The sequence below is a fragment of the Dryobates pubescens genome, chromosome 14 (genome assembly GCF_014839835.1).
Source record: "Dryobates pubescens isolate bDryPub1 chromosome 14, bDryPub1.pri, whole genome shotgun sequence".
NCBI classification, from domain to species: Eukaryota; Metazoa; Chordata; class Aves; order Piciformes; family Picidae; genus Dryobates; species Dryobates pubescens.
In genome coordinates, this window is record NC_071625.1 from 7,866,488 (window position 1) to 7,887,293 (window position 20,806).

General features: G+C 48.1%; 1 protein-coding gene across 2 annotated transcripts in view; it reads left to right on the plus strand.

The window, feature by feature from the left end:
* The first annotated feature begins 10,090 nt into the window (after positions 1-10,090).
* Positions 10,091-20,806, plus strand: part of ZNF704 (zinc finger protein 704) — a 70,177-nt gene continuing 59,461 nt past the window's right edge. For both annotated transcript variants that reach the window (XM_054167482.1, XM_054167483.1), the window contains exon 1: positions 10,091-10,606. In XM_054167482.1, the coding sequence (XP_054023457.1) occupies positions 10,325-10,606 (282 nt within the window). In that variant the 5' untranslated portion in view covers positions 10,091-10,324. The remainder of the gene's footprint in view (positions 10,607-20,806) is intronic.

The following is a 20,806-nucleotide window of genomic DNA, read 5'->3' on the forward strand; positions in this document are numbered from 1 at the left end:
TCAGATGCAGGGCCTGTTTCAAGAGTACAAGGGTTGATGATTTAAAAGAGTGGAGAATTAAACGAGACATAAGGAAGACACTGTTTCCAGCGAGGGTGGTGAAATACTGGCCCAGGTTGCCCAGAGAAGTGATAGAAGCCCCATCCCTGACAACATTCCAGGTCAGGTTGCATAGGGCTCTGAGGACAGTTGAAGAGGCAGGACTACATGACCTTTAAAGGTCCCTTCCAATCTAAAGCATTCCATGATTCAGTAAAAACTGAAATCAAGGGATGTGTGGAGTGGATGTGTGTGTGTGCATTCAGGGATTAAAACAACAAACAGATGTGTTTATGTACCTCAAAGAAGCAACACAAGAAGAGAGAGAAGTCTTCCATTTAAGCCCCTTTGAACAGGATGGAGAATCAAACAGCAAGAACTACTAAGGTATTATCCATTCAAAGGCAAGAACATGCATGAAAATGACTACTAAATCCATTGTCACAAATGTCTTTGAGATCAGTGAAGCAGAGATATTTAGTGAGTTGGCATTGCTCAAAAACCTACTAATCTCCATGAGCTGACTGAGATTCAAAGCAGACCGGAGAGCAACCCTTTGTTAACCGTCATAAAGAATTTGCTGTATTCAAATGAAGTCACGGCAAAGTGGATGACTGCCAGTGCAGCACCAGTGTTCCAAGAGAGAAGCAAACTAGGAAATTATAGACCCTTCATCTCAATGTCTACAATTTGGAAAATAAAGAGCACAACTGAGGAGTAAGTTTGCAAAATGCCTGTGCCAATGGACCCCCATTCTCTGTAATCTGGTTGCAGATAACTAGCAGGGATAGATGGTGTCACTTAACTAATCTCTTGTTTGAAAGAACTATGCTACACTTTAGTTATTAAGCTTAAAATACTCAGTAATTCACGTGACAGGCTGCTCACCTAATGGTCTGTGGCAGAAGAGATTAATTCTCCTCTGAAATCACAGTTTGTTATTCTGTAAAAACAACTTTATCCTACTGCAGAAAAATGGAAATGTAGGTCCTAAATCTCCTAAATGTGGGATTTTTCAGACAGCTGAACTCGTGGGCAGCACCACAGGCAACCTGACCACAGAAACAGAGATACAAAAAAGAAAATGTTCTGAATTTTTAATAAGAGCTGTATCAGGTATCTTCAGGATGCTTACCTGTGTCATGTGCAATTATCCCAAGGGTGTAGTGTCAGTTTGATTACCTACTTCTGCTCTGTCTCAGTAAACTGCCTATGAAGAAGAGTTGTGTTCAAGGGGAAGCAAAACAACAGAATTCTTTGTTTCATCAACAACTCTTCTGTCATTCACAGCTCTGGGGCTACTATTCAATCTCTCTGCACCCCCCTTTTGCTGTCCTTCCTCTGCAACTATAACCATGCTCTGATATTCCTGTTGCTCCTTCTCCATGTTGTTCCCTCTGCCTTTGTTGTCTGCTTTAATACTGTGTAACATGGTCCAAATGACTAACTCAGACAAGGCAGTAGTGTTTCATCAAGCTGTAGTACACACGAAACTCCTTATCTTGCCATCTACACCAAACTCATGCATGGTAATAGCACCTTTTGACCAAGTATCTTTTAACACCAAGAGGGAAAGCATCCAGGAGGGCTTAGATTGACTTCTCTCTCCGCTGTCCTCATCCCTGCTGCCCTATTCCTCTCGCAACAAAGCCTGGAGCAGCAGTTCATTCATGTTAAAAAAAAAACTTTATACACAAATAAGCTTGTTCCATAATCACTGGAAAAGAACCCTTTGTATTTAGTAACACTTTCAGTACCCACAAGGTTTTCCTTTTGCTCACACGAATCATAAAACACAACACGTCTCTACCACAGGAAGCCAGCAAAACAGCTCTCGTGTTTCTAAACAAACCCCAATCGAGTAGAAACCAAAACATAATTAAAAGGACTTGGAAATTCAAGCCAAAACATTACGCTTGAAAAAATAAATCATAAGAAAACATTTGCAACGCCGCCACTTCAAAGTTCAGGTTTTCAGTTTTACTAGGTTTTCCCTGTCAAAGCAAAACCAAAGCCTTAACCACCAGCCGGAGAAAGAAGCCCTCGTGTTAAACTGCTGTTTCCTTGGTGGGGGAGAGGTGTTGCTGCATCTGACGAACCGACCTTGCCACAGCAGTTTAGTCGTGAGCTTGACCGCGTTCTTTTGTACCTGCTACCCCCAACCCCACAGCGTGTTTAACATTGCATGCTTGCAGTTGTGCTGTGCCTGTAAAACAAGTGATGCTGCCCTGCGCGTTGGTCCCAGACTAATTGGAGCTCCCAGTTAATCGATTTCATCACTAGGTGCGACCGAGCCGCATCTGGAGCAGTTCATCTATTTGCTGATCGCTTACTTAGACCAAATTTGCAAACTTTTGTCACAGAGGAAGATGACAAAGATTTTGTGTTTTACTTGGTTATTTCTTTTGAAGGAGGCTGAAAGTCTTACGCAACCCGCCGGTTTCAGTAATGGGGGCTTTAGGATGTTTATTTACAACCAACTACAAAACGGATCATCGCAGAAACCGAACCCCACAAGGTACAGGGAGCGAGGCTGAGGAGGAGGGGAGGTGCTCCCCCTCCGCCATGGCGTAGGAAATACGCAGGCACCCATGATGGCGGGACAGCACCCCGAGGCAGCCCGAGGCGGGCGCGTCCCGACCCAGGAGCACCGGCCCTAAACCCTCCTCCTCCGACCGCCCGGGAGGTGCCGGCCCGTCCCGCTGCCTGCAGCAGGGCTCTACCCGCCCTCCGCGGCCTGCGGGGAGCCGCCGCTTCCCCTCCGCGCCCCGCCCTGCGCTGCTCCCGCGGCTCCCCGCCGCGGCACTGCGCTGGCTGCGCCCGGCCGGCGGCGGCTGGGCCGCGGCGCAGAGCGCGGCGGGGGGGGAGGCCATGGCGGACCCCGCTGACAGGGCCGCACATGTTTACGGGCCGCGCTCTGCCGGCAGCAGGGGAAATCCGAGGCAAAAGCTGAACAGGATCGCGGGCGGGAGCATGGAGCGAGGGCTGCGGGAGCTGGCCCGGCCCTCAAGCACCCAGGGCGAGCGCGGTGGGGGCTGCGTCGGAAGCGGCGCCTGGCAGCTCTGCCCTGCCTGCCGCAGCGCTTCGGTCCGGCAGTAAGGAGCATGTTCCTGGAGGGGGAAAGTCTGCTTTCCAGACGAGTCCTCTTCTTCTGTGCCGCTCCCCGAGGTGTGTGTCTGTGTCTTGGTGTGTGTGCTCGTTCGTCCGGTGGGGAGTGCGTTTATGGAGGAGAGCTGGATGGGAGAGGCAGGAAGAGGTCAGCCGGATTTCCCCATGGAGAATAGGGCAGCTCGTTCCCGAAAAGGGACAGAGGAGAGAAGCTGAATAGTCTATGGAGTTGACTTTTTCAGTCTTTTTTTGTTAGGGAGAAATGAGCCATCAAAACTCTTCCCATTTCTGAAAACTCCTAAGGAGACGACTGGAAGGAGCACTTCCAGTGAAACATCTGTCAGGGAACTTCCCTGACAAAAAAATAGATCCATAATAGATCAACAGTGTAAACCCTTTTATGCTCACTGGGAAATGGGAACATGTACAGCAGGGAAGATGGCTTGTATATCTCATGATAGTGACCTGGCTTTCAGATGATTAATGAAGAAATCTTTGAGGCATGAGTGATCCTGAAGTATCCTGGCTGTCTGGTGTTTCATTCTGCTTATGGTATTTCTTTAAAATGCCTCTGGAGTTACTGTGCAAGCCAAAAAAAAAAAACCAAACCCAAAACCCACCAACACCCCCCCCCCCCCCAAAACCAAACCAAACCAAACCAAACCAACCAACCTACAAACAAAAACACCCCCAAAAAACCCCCAGAGTCCCTTTTTCATAGCTGAGTATTCATCTCCAGCATTAAGAATTTATAGAGATAAAACTCTCTTACGATGAGTAGCAAGATGCTAAAAGTGAAATTGTAGCTATTGCTTAATTTATGGGAGTAAATATTTGTATTGCCAGCACTGAGTGGCAGATAGATTATCTTTTCTTTTTTCCTCGGTTCCACAAGATTTGCTGTGGAATTTCCATGTAAAACTGAAGTCTGCAAGTACCGTTGTATGTGGTCTTACAATATTTATGTTTTCCCGAGTGCTTGATGGCCTTTCTTCATTTTGAAAGGAACAGCTAGTTATTTTCTTTGTAATTGCTACCTCTGCAAATTCAGCCTTGACTCTTAAGAAACAAGCCAAGTTCTCCGACACTTAACTGAGAAAGAGGAAGTTGACATGCCAGTCTCGCAGTTCTCGAAGTTTCACCTAAATTAAGACAAATTAATGAATGGATGCACTTCAAATACTATTTTAATTATCATCTTTCCTTTTCTATAGCCTTCTTTCAATTCCAGTGTCATTTTAGGGGTTTGTTGTGCACACTCATTGCCTGAGTGATGAGCACAAACAACTTCAAAACTCCCCCCAATAGTTGTGGGTTTTGGTGAGTTTTTTGTTTGTTTTGTTGTTTTGTTTGTTTTGTTTTGTCTGGGTTTGGTTTTAGTTTTGCAACCCCAAACACTATGTATATAAATCTTGTTATTTCACTACTATGTGCTCAAACATTTGCATTCCAGAGGCCTGTGCTTTCTGACTTTCTGTCCTCAGTGTAGACTGCTTGGTTTGGTGTTTTTTGGTTGGTTGGTTGGGTTGGGTTGTTGTCCTGCACTGCTTTTGTTAAGAAAGTGTTTTCTCTGTTTTTTTGGGTTTGGTTTCCCCCCCCCTTCATAGTCACTCTGAACTAATGAGGTAGGAAGATGCTAGTCTTACTAACAACAGCAAAGACTTAGGGGAGGGATTTTACTGAAGCTGCACGGTTCTGGTTGGTGTTCATTCACTCACAGTCCAGGGATGGACTCTCTGGAATTCCTTTCCATACTAGTCCCATATTCAGAACTAGTCAGTATTTCAGAGACTTAATGGAACAGAATAATGCAAAATAGCTGATGAACATTGCTGCTTCATTCCAATGCATGACTGGCATTGGAACCTCCTTCAAGCAGAATCCATTGTCTGAAGGGTGGCTTTTCACTGCATAACAGCCAGACAGAAGTGACCTCATGCTCCCCGCTCAGTTGATGAGTGGGGCAGAAGCATGTCACAGAAGAGATGACTGTGCTTACTGAGGAGGGGTCAGAAGGTTGCCACTTCTCCTTTTGAGCAGCAGCTAGTAGACAATTTTCTGCTTAATATTGTCAATCATTGCCTTGTTCTTGAAGGTGCCTGCCTGAGAACTTCAATGATCACCATAAAGCAAAACAAATGCAAAGTTTACAAAAGGGGTGTGGAGGAGGCAGGTCCCCAGATAAAGAAGTTGGCAGGGGCTCAAATGCCTGGGATTGTAAGAGAAGTGGAACACACACATGGGTATTGCACACGCTGGTTTGAATACTAAAGCTCACAATAATGCATTTGTTGCACACTAAAAAGTGAAAAATTAATGACTACTTGAGCAGGTTATGCTTTTAAAAAAAACCCCAAGTGGTGATTAAATGCACAGAAAATTGAGGGTTTCTTTGCTTCCTGTTACTGCTAGACTTTTTTTAAAGGCAGGGAACAGGGAGGAGGGAAGAACAGAGGGGATCTTGATTTTAGCTCTAGTGATAAAAAGCTGGCACTCATGGGCAAGGGGAAAATTATTCAAAGACTAAAGGAAAAAAAATGAGACATTTATTCTCTTCTTACAGGCACATCAGAAAGGAGAAGAATAAAGGCAAACTCAGCCTGGACAGTATTCTGGGTGGTCCAGCAAAAGGCACTGCAATGTCTCCACCTGCTCCTGTGAGGCATAGTAAATCACACCCCTAACAGTGCTTGTTAGCCCTGACTAGTGCTTGTTGCTGCTGGCAGTAGCAGTGATGAAAGATAGTCCCTGATGGAAGAAGTTCTGGGACCAGCAAGTGAGGTGGTTACAGAGTAGTGCCTCCCTAAGCCGCTTGGAAGAATCTGGAGGCAAAAGGAAGCCTTTCCCCAGCTTTGCCTGCAGTCACGATCACAGTATGAAGTAGCAGCAGCTGAATGGGACAAAATGCCAAACAGATCAGTAAGTAGTTATATTAAATATGAGAGGAAAACAGCTTCCAAACTGATGTTTGGAAGCTCCACCATTGATCAGTATGGGCTAGGTAAGACAGTGCCAGGGAAGCTTTGGTTGTTTTTCTGTGGCTAGTGCATGGAAGTGCCCAGAGGATTTACTGCAAGAAGTTAGACAACAGTTACTCAGAAGGAAGTGCAAATCTGCCACTGTAATTCACCTGCACAGACTGGGCTGAAAGAACTTCTGGAGGGATATATGCTTAGGCAGACTTCTCATTCAAATTGTCTCATGTCTTTAGAGAGAGAGACTTTTTTTTATTTGGAGATATGAACTGATTGCTAAGGTTAGAAGCAAAGAAGCATCTGAAGCACTTCTGCTGTATACGCAAAGGGAGTGTGAATGTGCACATTAACTTTTAATAAGCTTGGAAATCATTGACATGTAAACAGCTGTTATTACAGGCAGAGCCTGCACTTTCGTTAGAGGCATGTCATGCTGTAGTACAACCATGAGATATCTCTGTTCAGCTAAGTGATACCATATTACTCTGTGTATCACAAGAACGGACTCAATGCCAGGACGTGGCTGTGGGCCAGGATTGTTCAGCAGTTCACCCCAAGAGTGCCAAGACTGAGTCTCAGAGAAAAAAAATGTTGATGGCTGAGAGTGGGTTATGGCTTATGTTTGACTCTTAACTGTTTGTGACTGTAAAGATCTTGAATAGGACTGTATCTAGCACTCCTTGACTGTCCTCAGAAAACTTTATCCATAATTTAAGTCCCCTGGGAAGCACTGAAAGAGCAGTATGAGTTCAGCTTCAGCTCCATTCATACTGCAAGTCAGACAGACTGGAAGAAATGGAGCAAACAGTCATTTCTATCTTTTGTTTGTATGAAATATTGTGAGAGGAGTTATTCTTGCTGCAGCTCCAATCTGGCTTGCCTGAGAAGTGCTAGAAATCTTTAACCAATCTGTTGTGGAGTTGTCAACACTGGCTTCTCATTGCGTTGGATAACACAGCAGGAGTAAAAAAGCATTAGCAGCTCAGATTACTAATCAAAAGTCAGTGTTCTTTAAACCCTTCCTAGAATTGCCCTGCCTACCAGCTCAGTGAACTCTGGACTGCCATTCCTTATCCCTCCTGACCCCAAAACTATTTCACCTCTTCTCCCTCCATCAGAATTTCGCTACATGCTTCATCTGTCATCCTGCCTAACTTCTCCAGGGCTCACATGCTCTCTTGTTGTGCTTTGAGAGCTGAGGAGCCATGACCTGCAAGAGTCCTAGAGGAGAGACAGCATCCTGTAGGATGGAGCAGCCTCCTGCAGGCAGGCCTGGGATGGTTTATGTGTCCCAAGAACCTATCTGAGTGTCCCTCCTCTGCTACGTGCCACAGTGCTCCCAAACCAGAGAACCAGCAATTGTTGAACTGACAACTAAAAGCCTGATTAATCATTCATTAACAAACTGTGCTTTTATGTTCATCCACCAGTCCAGTCATCTCTATGGAATCATAGAACTGTTTTGGTTGGAATAGACCTTTAAGATCATTAAGTCCAACCATTATGTAACTCTGCAGTGAGTGGTGCTAAATGATGTCCCTCAGCATCACATCTCTGCCTCTTTTAACTGCCTCCAGGGATGGGGATTCAGCCATCTACTTAGGGAGCCTGTTCCAGGGCTTGAGAACCCTTTCAATGAAGAAGTTTCTTGTAATACCCAACCTAACCCTCCCTTGGTGCAACTTGAGGCATTTCCTCTCATACTAGCACTTAACTGCTAAGGAAAAGATACCAACACCCACCTGTCTCCAACCTTTCAGGGAACTGCAGAGAGTCAGAAGGTCTCCCCTCAGTCTCCTCCTGACTGAACAACCCTGTTCCCTCAGCTGCTCCTCACAAGGCCTGTTCTCTAGACCCTTCACAAGATTCATTGCTCTTCTCTGGAGCCACCCCAGCACCTCAAGGTCTTCCTTATAGTGAGGGCCCCAAAACTGAACACAGTACTCAAGGTGTGGCCTCACCAGTGCAGAGTACAGGGGAACAAGTACTTCCTTAGTCTTGCTGGCCACACTGTTCCTGATGCAGATCAGGATGCTCTTGGTCTCCTTGGCCACCTGAGCACACACTGGCTGGTCTTCAGCCAGCTGTCCGTCAGCACTCCCGGGTCCCTTTCTGCTGACCAGCTTTCCAGCCACTCAGTCCCAAGCCTGGAGCATTGCAGGGGGTTGTTGTAGGCCAGGTGCAGATTTGGGACTTGGCTGAGTGCAGCTTGGCAACTACATCAGCCAATTCCCTGAACCTCATTCCAGTGGCCTTGGCCCATCAAGCTAACCTGTCCAGAGTCCTCTGTAGAGCCTTCCTAGCCTCCAGGAGATCAACACTCCCAGAAGTAACCTGACAATAGGTCTGAATACAGAGTTCAAACAGAGGCTACGAGTGAGCTGTCAGGAAGTTGACAGACGTGTCTGTGCAAGCCCAGCTACCCTTTAGCATCACTACCTTCTACAAGAGATCCTTTGGTCTCTGTGCTGGTGTTTGCAGTGTGGATGCTAGCACAGGGAATCCAACTCCGTGATAACACATTCAGTACACATCTTTTCTCATTTTCTTTCTGGTTTTGTTCCAACTGAAACAGACCTTTGACAAACTCCAGGAAGTCTCTCAGTGTGTGTCCTAGGAATGGAGCCTTCAGTAACTTGTTTATAATGTGAACATGAGCCACTGGAGAAGATCACAGATTTAGGTGGTATTGAAACGATACAGAATATTTCCAATAATTTTAATGCTAGGAGATAGTGGAATGATTCTATTTCTATGTCTTTGAGGTGGAAGTATGAAAGAACTGAAACCACCATTTAAATTCATGGTGGAATTAATGTTTAAGGCAAAGCTTAAACATAATATCTGTGTCAACTTTAAATGTTTATGCCCCAACATTCAGTGTAGAAATTAAGAGCATTTCTCCCTCTCCCCCAAATGCACTGATCCACTCAGGTGCATAATACTAAATACACAGTGACAGGAAAAAAGACTGGACATCTCGTGGTGGCATATGCCAGGAGCTTTGGCTGCTCTTCTGCTGTGAGATGCCCATGCTGACATTGCAGCGCAGCTGCTCAAAGCTGTGCTAAAACATTTGGAGCCATCGCTTAGCTGGGTGGGGAGGACCTGATATGCCAGATTTTGCCAGCGATTCTGTTGTGGGTCTTGTCCAGCAGAGCACAATCTCTGGAAACGTTAGAAGAGGCAGCAAAACCAGATAGTTTGTGGAGCTGGGAAAATTTAAACAGTGTCCATCGTTTGACATGAAAAGTAACTTTGCAAGTACTATATGATCCATGGTTCCTTGCAGAGAACATGCTGTGCGCTGTAGTCCTGCGTGAATAAACACCATGGCTGTTTGACAGGGACAAATTAGCCCAGCGTTAGAGGTGACCATCGGTCACACGCTGACATCTGCTGTGTACATTTGGCCCTTAAGGAGAAAGGTACTGAGAGCTGGAAAGGGAATTCCTGTAATTCACTTTCAAATAGGAAAGAATATACGTATGGCTCAAAACAAGCCTGTAAATGCAGGCTGGGAATTTACTTGTAGAGGAAAAGGTTAGGGAAAGCATGTCGCAAGATGAACTGTAAGAGTGTAACAGGAGGCTTTAATAAACGGTATAGATGCCTGTAACATACTTAAATGGTGCCTGCCGCTACCCTCCTGCCGTTTGAACAGACTGAATGTCGGCGGGGGAGTGCCGGCGGGGCGGACCGCACCGGCACCCCGCTCCCCCGCGGCGTACCGGGGGCATGCAGGTGGGCGGCGGGGGTCGGCTGCGCTCCACAGGGAAATTCTCCCGCGGCTGTGGGCAGAGGCAGCACGGGCCCGGCCGCCCCGCGCAGCGCTTGGCGGAGCCGCGGCCGGCGGGAATCCAGTCCGGGTTTTGGTGCCGGGAACCGGCGGCGGCGAGGAAGGGTGAGCGGGAGCGGACCCCGTGCCGCGCCCGACAGCCGGGCCGGGGGGACAGGCCAGCGGAGGAGGAGGAGGAGGGGGAGGGCGGCGGGGCAACCGCACCGGCACCGGGCCCACCTCGCCCCGCCCGCGGGCCCCCATGGCCGCGGCGCGCCCGCCGCACACACCCACTGCCTTCCCCCGGTGAGCGCCGCCGCCCCTTGGGCTCGGCGCTGCCGCTGCGCGCCCGCGGCGGGGCCGCTGCCCGCGGCAGGGGCTGAGCGCGGCGGGAGGCGGGCCGGGCCGGGCGGGCGGAGGCACCATGCAGGCGCGGCGCTTGGCCAAGCGCTCCAGCATGGGCAGCCGGCGGCTGAGCGCCGGGCCGGCGGCCGCGCAGGCGGACGGGGTCCGGCCCACCAAGCCCGAGAGCGCCTGGAGGCCGCCCCTGCGGGAGGGCTCCGCCGCGGCGCTGGAGGAGGAGGACGAAGACGAGGACGTGGTGGTGGAGGTGGAAGAGGAAGAAGAGGAGGAGGAGGGCGGCCTGGGGAGTCCCCCCCCGACGCTGACCGGCCACGGCAAGGGCCCTGTGCGGGGGTGCCTGAAGGTGCGTCCCGGGAGGGCGGGGAGCGGAGCGGTGGCGGCAGCCACCCGGTCCGGCCCGGCGTGGTGCCAGCGAAGGGGCCCGGGCTGGGGTGCTGGGCCGGCGGGGCGGGGCAGGCCGGGCGGGTCGGTGCCCTGCGCTGCGCCGGGTGAGTGCTGGGGCCGGCCGGTATGGCCCGCCCCGGCTTGGACGGCCTGCGGCTGGCGGCGGGGCGGCCCCTGGCACGGCCGGGGTGCTCTGCGGTGGGGCCGGGCCCTCGTTCAACAAGTCCCTGAGGAAGCCGGTGCCCGCTGCGGCCCGCCGGGAAGGCGTCGGCTGGCTCCGGGAGCTCCGGAGCCCCGGGGGCGGCTAAAAGGAGGCGTGTGTGAGGAGTCGCCGGTAACTGAAGTAGTCCGAGTACTGGGCATACAGACGAACCCGGGCAGCGTGTGCGGCGGCAGGGCAGGGGCGGCCAAGGATGCTCAGCGCGGCCGTTTGCACAGGGCTTTGAGACGAGAGTCGTGCCCGCGGGGTGTGCAGCTTACGCGGTGCTGTGCAGGGCGCTGGGGGTGGCCGCGATAAGGAGACCTGGGTGGGCTATTTGTGAGAAGTTCCTGGCTGCAGCTGTACTGCGCAGAAGCTCGATGCAGACCCCATCCCAGCCTGCTCGGGTAGTGCCCTGAATTCGGGATGTTCAGAGCAACCTGCTGAACGCCCTCGCTGTCTGAGATCCCGCGGCTGAGGCTTAATTATGTTATCATGAGGGGTTTTCTGTAATTATTTTTTTCATGAGATAACCCAGATAGTAGGGTTAAGTCTGTGTGTAGGTCTGTGGAGGATTCATGTGAAAAATATGTACTGGTTGTGGAAAGTAAAGGTGTATGAAAGTTTAAAGGGTACCTGTTTGGATTGATTTTTTTTCTTTTTTTAAATGTGATGCTTCTTAACAAGAGATCAGGGTTGGCCTGGTAGCAGTGCCATATTGCCAGTGAGGTTTTCCCTGTATCCACAGAAGGAAAAATTAAAATAAGAGGAAACTAAACCCAGCACCCAACAAAACAATTCTTTATGGAGAGCAGCAGCAGAAATGCAGCTGCTCTCCGTGATGTATGCAGCCACTCTCCATGGTATCTGAAAAGTCAGGTGAAGTCCCTGCAGGCTGGAGGAAAGGAAACATCACAGCCCTTTTTAAAAAGGGTAGAAAGGAGGACCCTGGGAACTACCGACCCGTCAGCCTCACCTCCCTGCCTGGGAAGGTCGTGGAGCAGATCCTCCTAGATGCAATGCTGAGGCACATGGAGGACAGGGAGACAATTCAGGACAGCCAGTGTGGCTTTACTGGGGACAGGCCCTGCCTGACTAACTTCGTGGCCTTCTATGATAGAATGACTGTGTCAGTAGATAAGAAACGACCTATGGATGTGCTCTATCTGGACTTCTGTAAGGTCCTTGACATGGTCTCCCACAACATCCTGCTAGCCACATTGGTGGGATACAGATTTGATGGGTAGACAACAGTCTACAGTGGATAAGAAATTGGCTGGATGGTCACATCCAGAGGATGTTCAATGGCTTGAAGTCCAGATGGAGAGCAGTGACAAGTGGTATCCCTCAGGGGTCCCTACTGAACCTGTGCTGTTTAATATTGTTATCAGTGACACAGACGGTGAGATCGAGTGCACCACCAGCAAGTTTGCAGCTGATACCAAGCTGAGTAGTGGTGTTGATACACCAGTGGGATGGGATGTCATCCAGAGGGACATAGACAGGCTGGAGAGCTGAGGCTCGATAACAGCAAGGGACATAGACAGGCTGGAGAGCTGAGGCTCAATAACAGCAAGTGCAAAGTTCTGCACCTGGCCCAGAACAATCCTCACTATCAGTATAGACAGGGGCATGAGATGTTAGAAAGCAGCCCTGATGAAAAGGACTTGGGGGTGCTCATGCATGAGAAGCTGGACATGAGCAGGCAGTGTGAGCTTGCAGCCCAGAAGGCAAATCACATCCTGAGCTGCATCCAAAGCAGCATTGCCAGCAGATCCAGAGAGGTGATTCTGCTACTTTGCTCTGGTGAGGCCTCACCTGGAGTACTGTGTGCAGGTCTGGAGCCCTCAATATAGAAAGGACATGGATCTGATGGAGCAGGTCCAGAGAAGGGCCATGAGAGTGATCAGGGGCTTGGAGCACCTCTGCTACGAGGACAGGCTGAGGGAGCTGGGGGTGTTCAGCCTGGAGAAGAGTAGACTCCAAGGAGACCTAGTAGCAGTACCTCAGGGGGGCCTACAGGAGGGATGGCGAGAGACTGTTTACCATGGCCTGCAGTGACAGGACAAGGGGCAGTGGCTTTAAGCTGCAGAGGAGTAGATTAGGAACAAGTTCTTTACTGTGAGGGCAGTTGAACACTGGAAGAGGTTGCCCAGGGAGGTGGTTGAGGCCTCTTCCCTGGAAATATTCAAGGTAAGACTCAACAAGGCCCTGGGCAGCCTGATCTAACTGGGGATGTCCCTGCTGACTGCAGGGAGGTTGGACTAGATGACCTTTGGAGGTGCCTTCTGGCCCAGACCATTCTATGATTCTATGAAATGCAGTTAACCCCAGACTGCTTCAGAGCAAGTTTGTTGTAACAATGACAGGATAAACCTGACCTAGTTGGGTCATTGGACCCAGTCCCTGTAGCTCTTCAGTGAGGCCCTCAAAAACAGATGTAATTATGGTCTGGCTGGGTCAAACTGGCCATGCTACTGAGGCCTGACAGGCTGGGACAACTTATTCCTACAGAAATCTTTTGACACTTGACTGGCAGCTTAAAGATAAAGGGCACTGTAATGGGCTTCTAGTCCCATCAGTCTCTATGTCAGATCAAAACTCCAGGTGGTAGAGGAGGCTCAGCAAAACTTCCTGTGTGCCACACAAGAAACAAAGTGTGAAATTCTCAAATGGAGCACAACAGTCTGAAATGTCAACTGGTCTAAGCCTGAATGAGGCTTTGAGCAACCTGACCTAGTAGGAGGTATCCCTGTCCATGGCAGAGGGTTGGAACTAGATGATCTTTATGGTCTCTTCCAACCCAAACCATTCTATGATTACAGAGCTATAATCTGCATGTAACATGGCTCTTCTGAGTGTTCTGGTGTCTTTGTCAGACCTCAACATGCTTTCAAGTGGTAGGTCTGTTAATGTAAGTAAAGGTTACTGATATTTCTACCTTGTACTTCAGACTATATGTGCATATAAGAACATTGTGCTTGCATGTATTTGCTTCCCTGGACAGTAAATTGCCTCATGGATGAGGTCAGTGGTGTAATAGCCATTAGTGTACATAATAAACTCTCAAGTCATCTTCAGTAACCAGGTGAAGGTAGATGTTTACATCCTGTGCAGGCATACTTCCAACCATCACGATGTGCTGGGTTCTTGCTTTCACTGTTTCTACTTTTGAGTACTGTGAGCTATGAAAACAATTATTTAACTCTTCAAAGAAACTGTCTTTGGTTTCTTTGTATTTAGAAATTGTTAGTGTAGGAGCATGTAAAGCTTCACCTAAAGCTTCTTTCAAGTACTTTAAAAGCAAGAGATTGAATGTGAAAAAGTGAAAATGAATGCAGAGGTCCAACTGCAAAACTGCTGATAGGGTAGGTGGGTCACTGGGAGAGTGGTAGGACTGGCATGATTTGGCTGTAGCTTGCCAAAGGGGATTTCTGCCTAGTGGAGAACTGCCATGGGGTCAGTAGCATTTGACTCCCGGACCTGGCCTTCTGAGCTGGGGTCTGAGAGCAAAGCATCTTGAAGATTTGTCCACTGCTGAGAGAAGGCATAAACTTGTAGTGTCCAATACCCTTCAGAAGAAGAGACATCCTGAAGAGCTTCAGAATTTAATCAGATTGAAAGCAGAGTTGTCTAGGTGCTGGTTTTGTTTTATGCTCTACCCAGATAATGCAATTAAAAAGCAGCATGCAGTGGTTTGGTATGTGGTACAGGTACAGACAATGCACCACCTACCCTTGATGTCTGTGCCCTTGGGTGGACTCCAGCTAAAGCTGGAGGTTTTTGCAAGGTCTGCACAAAGTCACTTCCATGGAACACCTTTGATACATCACATGACTTGCAAGGGAATTTCAACCCCAGCTCCCTCAGACTCTCCTCACAGGGCTTGTGCTCCAGACCTCTCACCAGCTTGTTGCCCTTCTCTGGACACGTTCCAGCAAGTCAACATCTTTCCTAAACTGAGGGGCCCAGAACTGGACACATGATGGATAATGGCAGGACAGCCAGAGAGACTTTGAGAGCCTCCAAGGCTTTGGTGAGCATTGCTGAGGTTTCTTCATTTGTCAGAGCTAGTTCCTTCATCTGAACAGGGGCACAATGAACACCAGGGTGCTGGTCATACAAGACTCATTCTGCATGGGAGCCTCTTCCTTTGTAACCCACACTTGCTGCTTTGGCTGCATCTAGTTTTCCAGCCATTGGAAGTTAGATGAAAAATAATAAATAGTGTCATTGTCAGTCATTTGTCTTGCAGGGTGGATTAATTTTCAGTCCTGTTTATTTCATCTTTTGTATGGAACTCTGTTTGACTACCACAGGTGGCCACATTAGTACCATGCTGGGGTTAATTAAGAAGAGAGACTCCACAACCTCCCTGGGCAACCTGTGCCAGTGCTTGGTCACCCTCACAGTGAAAAAGTGTTTCCTGATGTTCAGAGGGAAGCTGATGTTTTGATGTGTGCTCACTGCCTCCTGTCCTGTCACTGGGCACCACTGAAAAGAGCCTGGCTCTGTCCTCTTTGCTCCCTCCCTTCAAGTATTTGTAGACATTGATGAGAGACCCCCTGAGCCTTCTCTTCTCCAGGCTGAGCAGTCCCAGCTCTCTCAGGCTTTCCTCATGGGAGATGTGCTCCAGTCCCTTAATCATCCTGGTGGCCCTTTGCTGGACTCCCTCTCAGTATGCCCATGGCTCTCCTCCCCAGAGGTGTGCCAGCATTTCAGGTGTGGCCTCACCAGTGCCTGGTGGAGGGGCAGGATCACCTCCTTCTACCTGCTGACAATACTTTGTCTAGTGCAGCCCAGGACATCATTCATCTTCTTTGCCACAAGGCCATATAGGTGCCTTGAATTCAACTTGGTTTCCACCCAGATGCCTTTTCCGCTAAGCTGGTAGCCCCTTTTCCAACCAGGTAGTCCCCAGCATGTGTGGTGCTGGGGTTCTTCCTCTCCAGGTGCCAGTCTTCATATTTTCCCTTCCTGAACTGCATGAGGGTCCTGTTGGCTCATTTCAGTGCCCTTTTGGTTGGCAGCATGACTGTCTGGTCTATCAGACACTCCTCCCAGTGTTACACCTTCTGCAAACTTGTGGCGGATGCACTCTGTCCCATCCTCTAGATCAGTAATGAAGATCTTGAATAAGGCTGGATCCCGTGTTGGCCCCTGGGGTACATTACCATCTGCTGGCCTCCATCTAGACTTTGTGCCTATGATCCAAACCCTGTGGGGTTGTCTGTTCAGCTAGTTTCCAACTCACCTCACTGCCTGCTCATTCAGCCCATACATCAACAGCTTGTCTGTGAGAGTGTTAGGGGAGATGGCATCAAAAGCCTTCCTGAAGAATAAAGAATGTCCACTGAAGGGACATGAAGAGAGCTTCACCTACCAGGCTAGTTGTTTTGTCAGGCTGGCCAAGCATAACTTCCTCTTGATAAAGCCATAATGATTTTCTTGTCCTTCATATGCCTTGAAATATTCTTGAGGTTAGCTGCTCTATCATGTTCCTAGGAATGAAGGTGAGGCTGACCAGCCTGTAGTTCCCAGGGTCCTCCTCCCTGATAATAGAATGATTATTATTTTTCTTAACTTGTGTGTGTGTGTCTGAAAATGAAGTTTTGAGCACGTGGTTTTCATGGTGTGATAATTAATGTTTGTAATGTGTCCTATGCTAAGTGCAGATGCATGGCCTGTCCCTGCTACTCCTGACCTTCTGCTCTTCCAGCCTTGCTTCTGAGAAGACTAACAGTCCTGCAGATCAGCTTTGAACCCTTGACACCTACTCTGTGGTTTCCCAACTGCTGGATTAGCAGTTCCAGTGATAAGAGAGCACCAGAGGGCTCTTGGCAGCTGGTGGGATAAATCAGTGCCTTAGACTTGGCCACCTGAAAGATGGGAGCTTTGCTGCTTGGGCAACGGGCAGCGTGCAGGTTCTGTCTGGCAGCTGTTCTGTAAATGCTGTTGTGGGTTAAGCAACTGTACTTTTTTATTCCTTTCCCCTCAGAATCAGTGTGCCCATTGGTTTTGTAACACTTCCAAGTGATTTATTGAATTGCTTATTTCAAAAAATCACAACCAGCTTGCCCATTTCTGCTGCTTGAGGCTGGCCCCAAAGGCTACAGAAACCTGGTGGGCTGAGAGCAACGCTTCTCAGTGTCCCGGTGCTTTTGTTTGTTCGCTAAAATGGAAGAGGAAATAGAAAGTGAATCCAAAAGGATGTTCATTAGCTCCTGTGGTGATCAATTTCGCCAGCTTGCATCCACATTTTTCACTGTAGCTGTTGCAGAAGAGAGCACCAAGGAATGTAATGCTCTTGCTCAACAAGCTGTGATGGAATCGCTTTCGCCGCTCTGGCCCCGCGCCAAGCTTCCCGGTCCCGAGGGCCGATTGCGGTGCCGTTTGTCTCATTGTATCAAGCAGTACGTGTGGGGGTGGTGGTTGTTGTTTGACAACAAAACTAATGAAGACAGGAAACCGAACAACTTCTGCGCTTGAACTGCAGATAAAAATACAGCTCTCTTAATTGGGCTTGGTGCAAAACATAAGGAAGCAGAGTTCCCTAAACCCCTGAGCCGCCTGAAGTTGATGGAAAAGTCCTGCTGATTTAAACAGGTGAGGGGGTTCAGCTCAGTCATGTAACTGAAAGAATAGAGTAGAATCATAGAATCAATAAGGCTGGAAAAGACCTCAAAGATCATCAAGTCCAACCTATCACCCAAGACCTCCTGACTACTAAACCATGGCTGTTTGAACACCTCCAGGGTCGGTGACTCCACCACCTCCCTGGGCAGCACATTCCAATGGTCAATTACTCTTTCCGGGAAGAACTTTCTCCTCACTTCCAGCCTAAACTTCCCCTGGTGCAGCTTGAGACTGTGTCTCCTTCTCTCACTGGTTGCCTGGGAGAAGAGCCCAACCCCCACCTGGCTACAACCTCCCCTCAGGGGGTTGGAATGAATCCAGTAGTCTCCTAAAGCCTTCCCACAGTGGTCCTAATAATTTCAGGTGTTGTTTCAGGGTCTAGAACACCATTCTGATCACTGAACACAGAATCAGAGGGAGGGTAAAAGCCTCAATGATTAGATAGTGAAGTGTGAAGTTACACAGCTTGTTCACCATCTCGACATGAGGAGAAAGTTCTTCACAGAGAGAGTTGTTAGCCATTGCAATGTGCTGCCTGGGAAGGTGGTGGAGTCACCGTCCCTGGAGGTGTTCAAGAGGGGAATGGACATGGCATGTGGTGCCATGGTTTAGTAGTCATGAGGTCTTGGGTGACAGGTTGGACTTGGTGATCTTTTCCAACCTTATTGATTCTATGATCTCTAATATATGTTTTAAACCCAGTGGATTAAAGGTTACTTGAACTCTATATGGGAAGTACAATTATGCACAGAACCATAAGACTGGATGGTTACTCAAAGGTTTTTTACTGCTTCAATAGATAGTGGCCAGTGCCTGCATTGTGCTGGCACAGAGAACTGATTGTATAATCACTGCCTGTAAACTGGACTTCATATAGCTGGAGAGCTAGACATTTGAGCCAGCCTGATCTATCTGTGCATATTTCCAATGGTCGGGGTTGGAAGGGACCTCCAGTCCAACCCCCCTGCAAAGCAGGATAGTTCAGGGCAGGTCAAATAGGAACACATTTAGGCAGGTTTTGATTTGAAGATCTCTAGAGAAGGAGGCTCCACAACCTCTCTGGGCAGCCTGCTGCAGTGCTCCAGCACCATCACAGTAAAAAAGTTCTTTCTCAGGTTGAGACGGAATTTCCTGTGATTGAGTTTACATCCATTGCTCCTCATCCTTTCACTGGGTATCACTGACAAGAGAATGGCTCCATCCTGACAGCCACCCTTCAGATATTTGTAGACATTGATAAGGTCCCCTCTCAGCCTTCTCTTCTACAGACTAAACCCCAGGTCTCTGTGTTTCCTCATAAAAGATTCTTCAGTCTCTTTGGAGCTCTTTGGAGCTGAGCATAATGTGGAAGAATCTCTTAAGTAGGGGCAACACTGTGCTTGTTAATGTCCATTGAAGCTCCATGCTTCCTACTTCCAGGCATGGGATCAGTTAGAGGAGATGAAGATATGTGCTTAATTCTGATTCTCTGGTTTCTCCTCCTAGCTTTTGACTTCAGGGATCTTGCTGGCCCTTGAAGCATTTGTTCACAGTACCTCTTTAATTCAGAAGTTAACAGTTGGATAAATCTGTGAACTACTTGGGTTTAGTTTCACTGAAATTCCATCATTTAAACAAACAAAGAGCAAAGTCTCTTTATTCCCAGGATGTTAAGGCAAATGGATTACATTTCCATATCCTTTTAAGTGATCCAGGATCTGCAGCATCTCATCTTGGCTGACTGCTTCCAAACTCACATGATTGCTTTTGACCTTAGAAATCTCACACCTCTCTGTACCTTATTTGCAAGAGATCTTGAAACAGAAGCTGATCTCTTTTTCTTTTCACTAGACATACTTAGTTCTATGTCTCAAACCAGGCAGAGGAGGTAAGCTTTCAAATGCTGAGGAAGTGACCAAGGGTTTCTTGCTGAGGAGAAGCAAGGCATCAGTTCCAAAATCTTATACTAACTGTATGGGGCTCCCCACTGCCTCTTGTGTCATCTGATTTTTGGGAGCTTTGCTTTTTTGAGCCTGAGTGAGATGATCCAAGAAGTCATGACGCCACTGAAAATGCTGCTATCCTTACTGATCCCAAATCACTAGCAAATGAGAAGAAACAAGTGGACCTTATCATACATCATCAGCAATGGTCTTGAAATAATTTCAATTAAAGATACTTTATTTGCACATGAAATTAGTGTCTGAGCACCTTAGAAGTCGTGTCATGGAGTTTCCTTCAAGGAGCTTACTATGTCTGCATCTGGGATGGGAAAGGAAGCTGCTGTACTTTCACAGCTTCATCCCTTACACAGATATTCACAGAATTGCAGGGGCTAGAAGGGACCTCTGGACATCATTGAGTCCAACCTCCCTGCCAAGGCAGATTGACCTAGAGAAGGCCAAACAGGAACTCATCCATGTGGGGTTTGAATGTTTCCAGAGATGGAGAATCCACCACCTCCCCGGGCAGCCTGTTCCAGTGCTCCTTTGTTTGTGTGGTGGAGAGGAAAAGGCTCAAATATCTCTGAATCATTTTTGTTTAGACCTAAAAATGCCATATGATCAGGCTCACTCTCTGTAACCTTAGTTACACCTCTGTGCCCAGCTTTAACACCTGAGCTTCTTGTGCCAGTCAGCGCAGAATTTCGGATGTCACAGTTTGACCGCCATCTTATTTGGAGTTCAGCAGGCACCTCGGATGGGTTCTGAATTTCAGATGTGAGAATAAAAGTTTCTGTCACTGTGGTGTTAGGTGTTGTGTAGCTCAGAAACACTTCAGCCTAGTGCTGGGGTGCAGGGGTTTTGTGGACGGGTTATATTTAGCCAGATAAGCGCTGACACACACGTGGTGATGAAAGGGTAGAAACTTCTTGCTGACTCCAGTTCCTGCTGCCTAACACCACAGTGTGAGCCCAGGCAAAGTAAACGTTTAGATTTGTATTTTAATGCCTAGAAATTATATTCCACGGATGGTTTTGTATGTTCAGTCAGATGGTGAAGGCAGGGACTTTGTCCTAGCCTGGCTGAAAATGAATAATACATTACTATAGATTAATGCATACTGTATATTGTAAAGAACACTTAGAGTGCCCTTAAAATGCACTCTCTTCTGTATTGTTAGAGAGCAGCAGTTTACAAATGCTTAGAGTGATTAGATTGACATGGTTTATGTGTAATGAGCAACTGCTGGCAAAGTGAATAATTAAATGCAAAATATACTAGAAAATGTAATAATACATTGAAATTCAAGGCAGATTATTTCCAAGCATCATGATGAGAATCTGTCTTATCTCTTTGTATTCTGGTATGAATAGAGATTTCTGGCGAGATGCAAATGCAATGC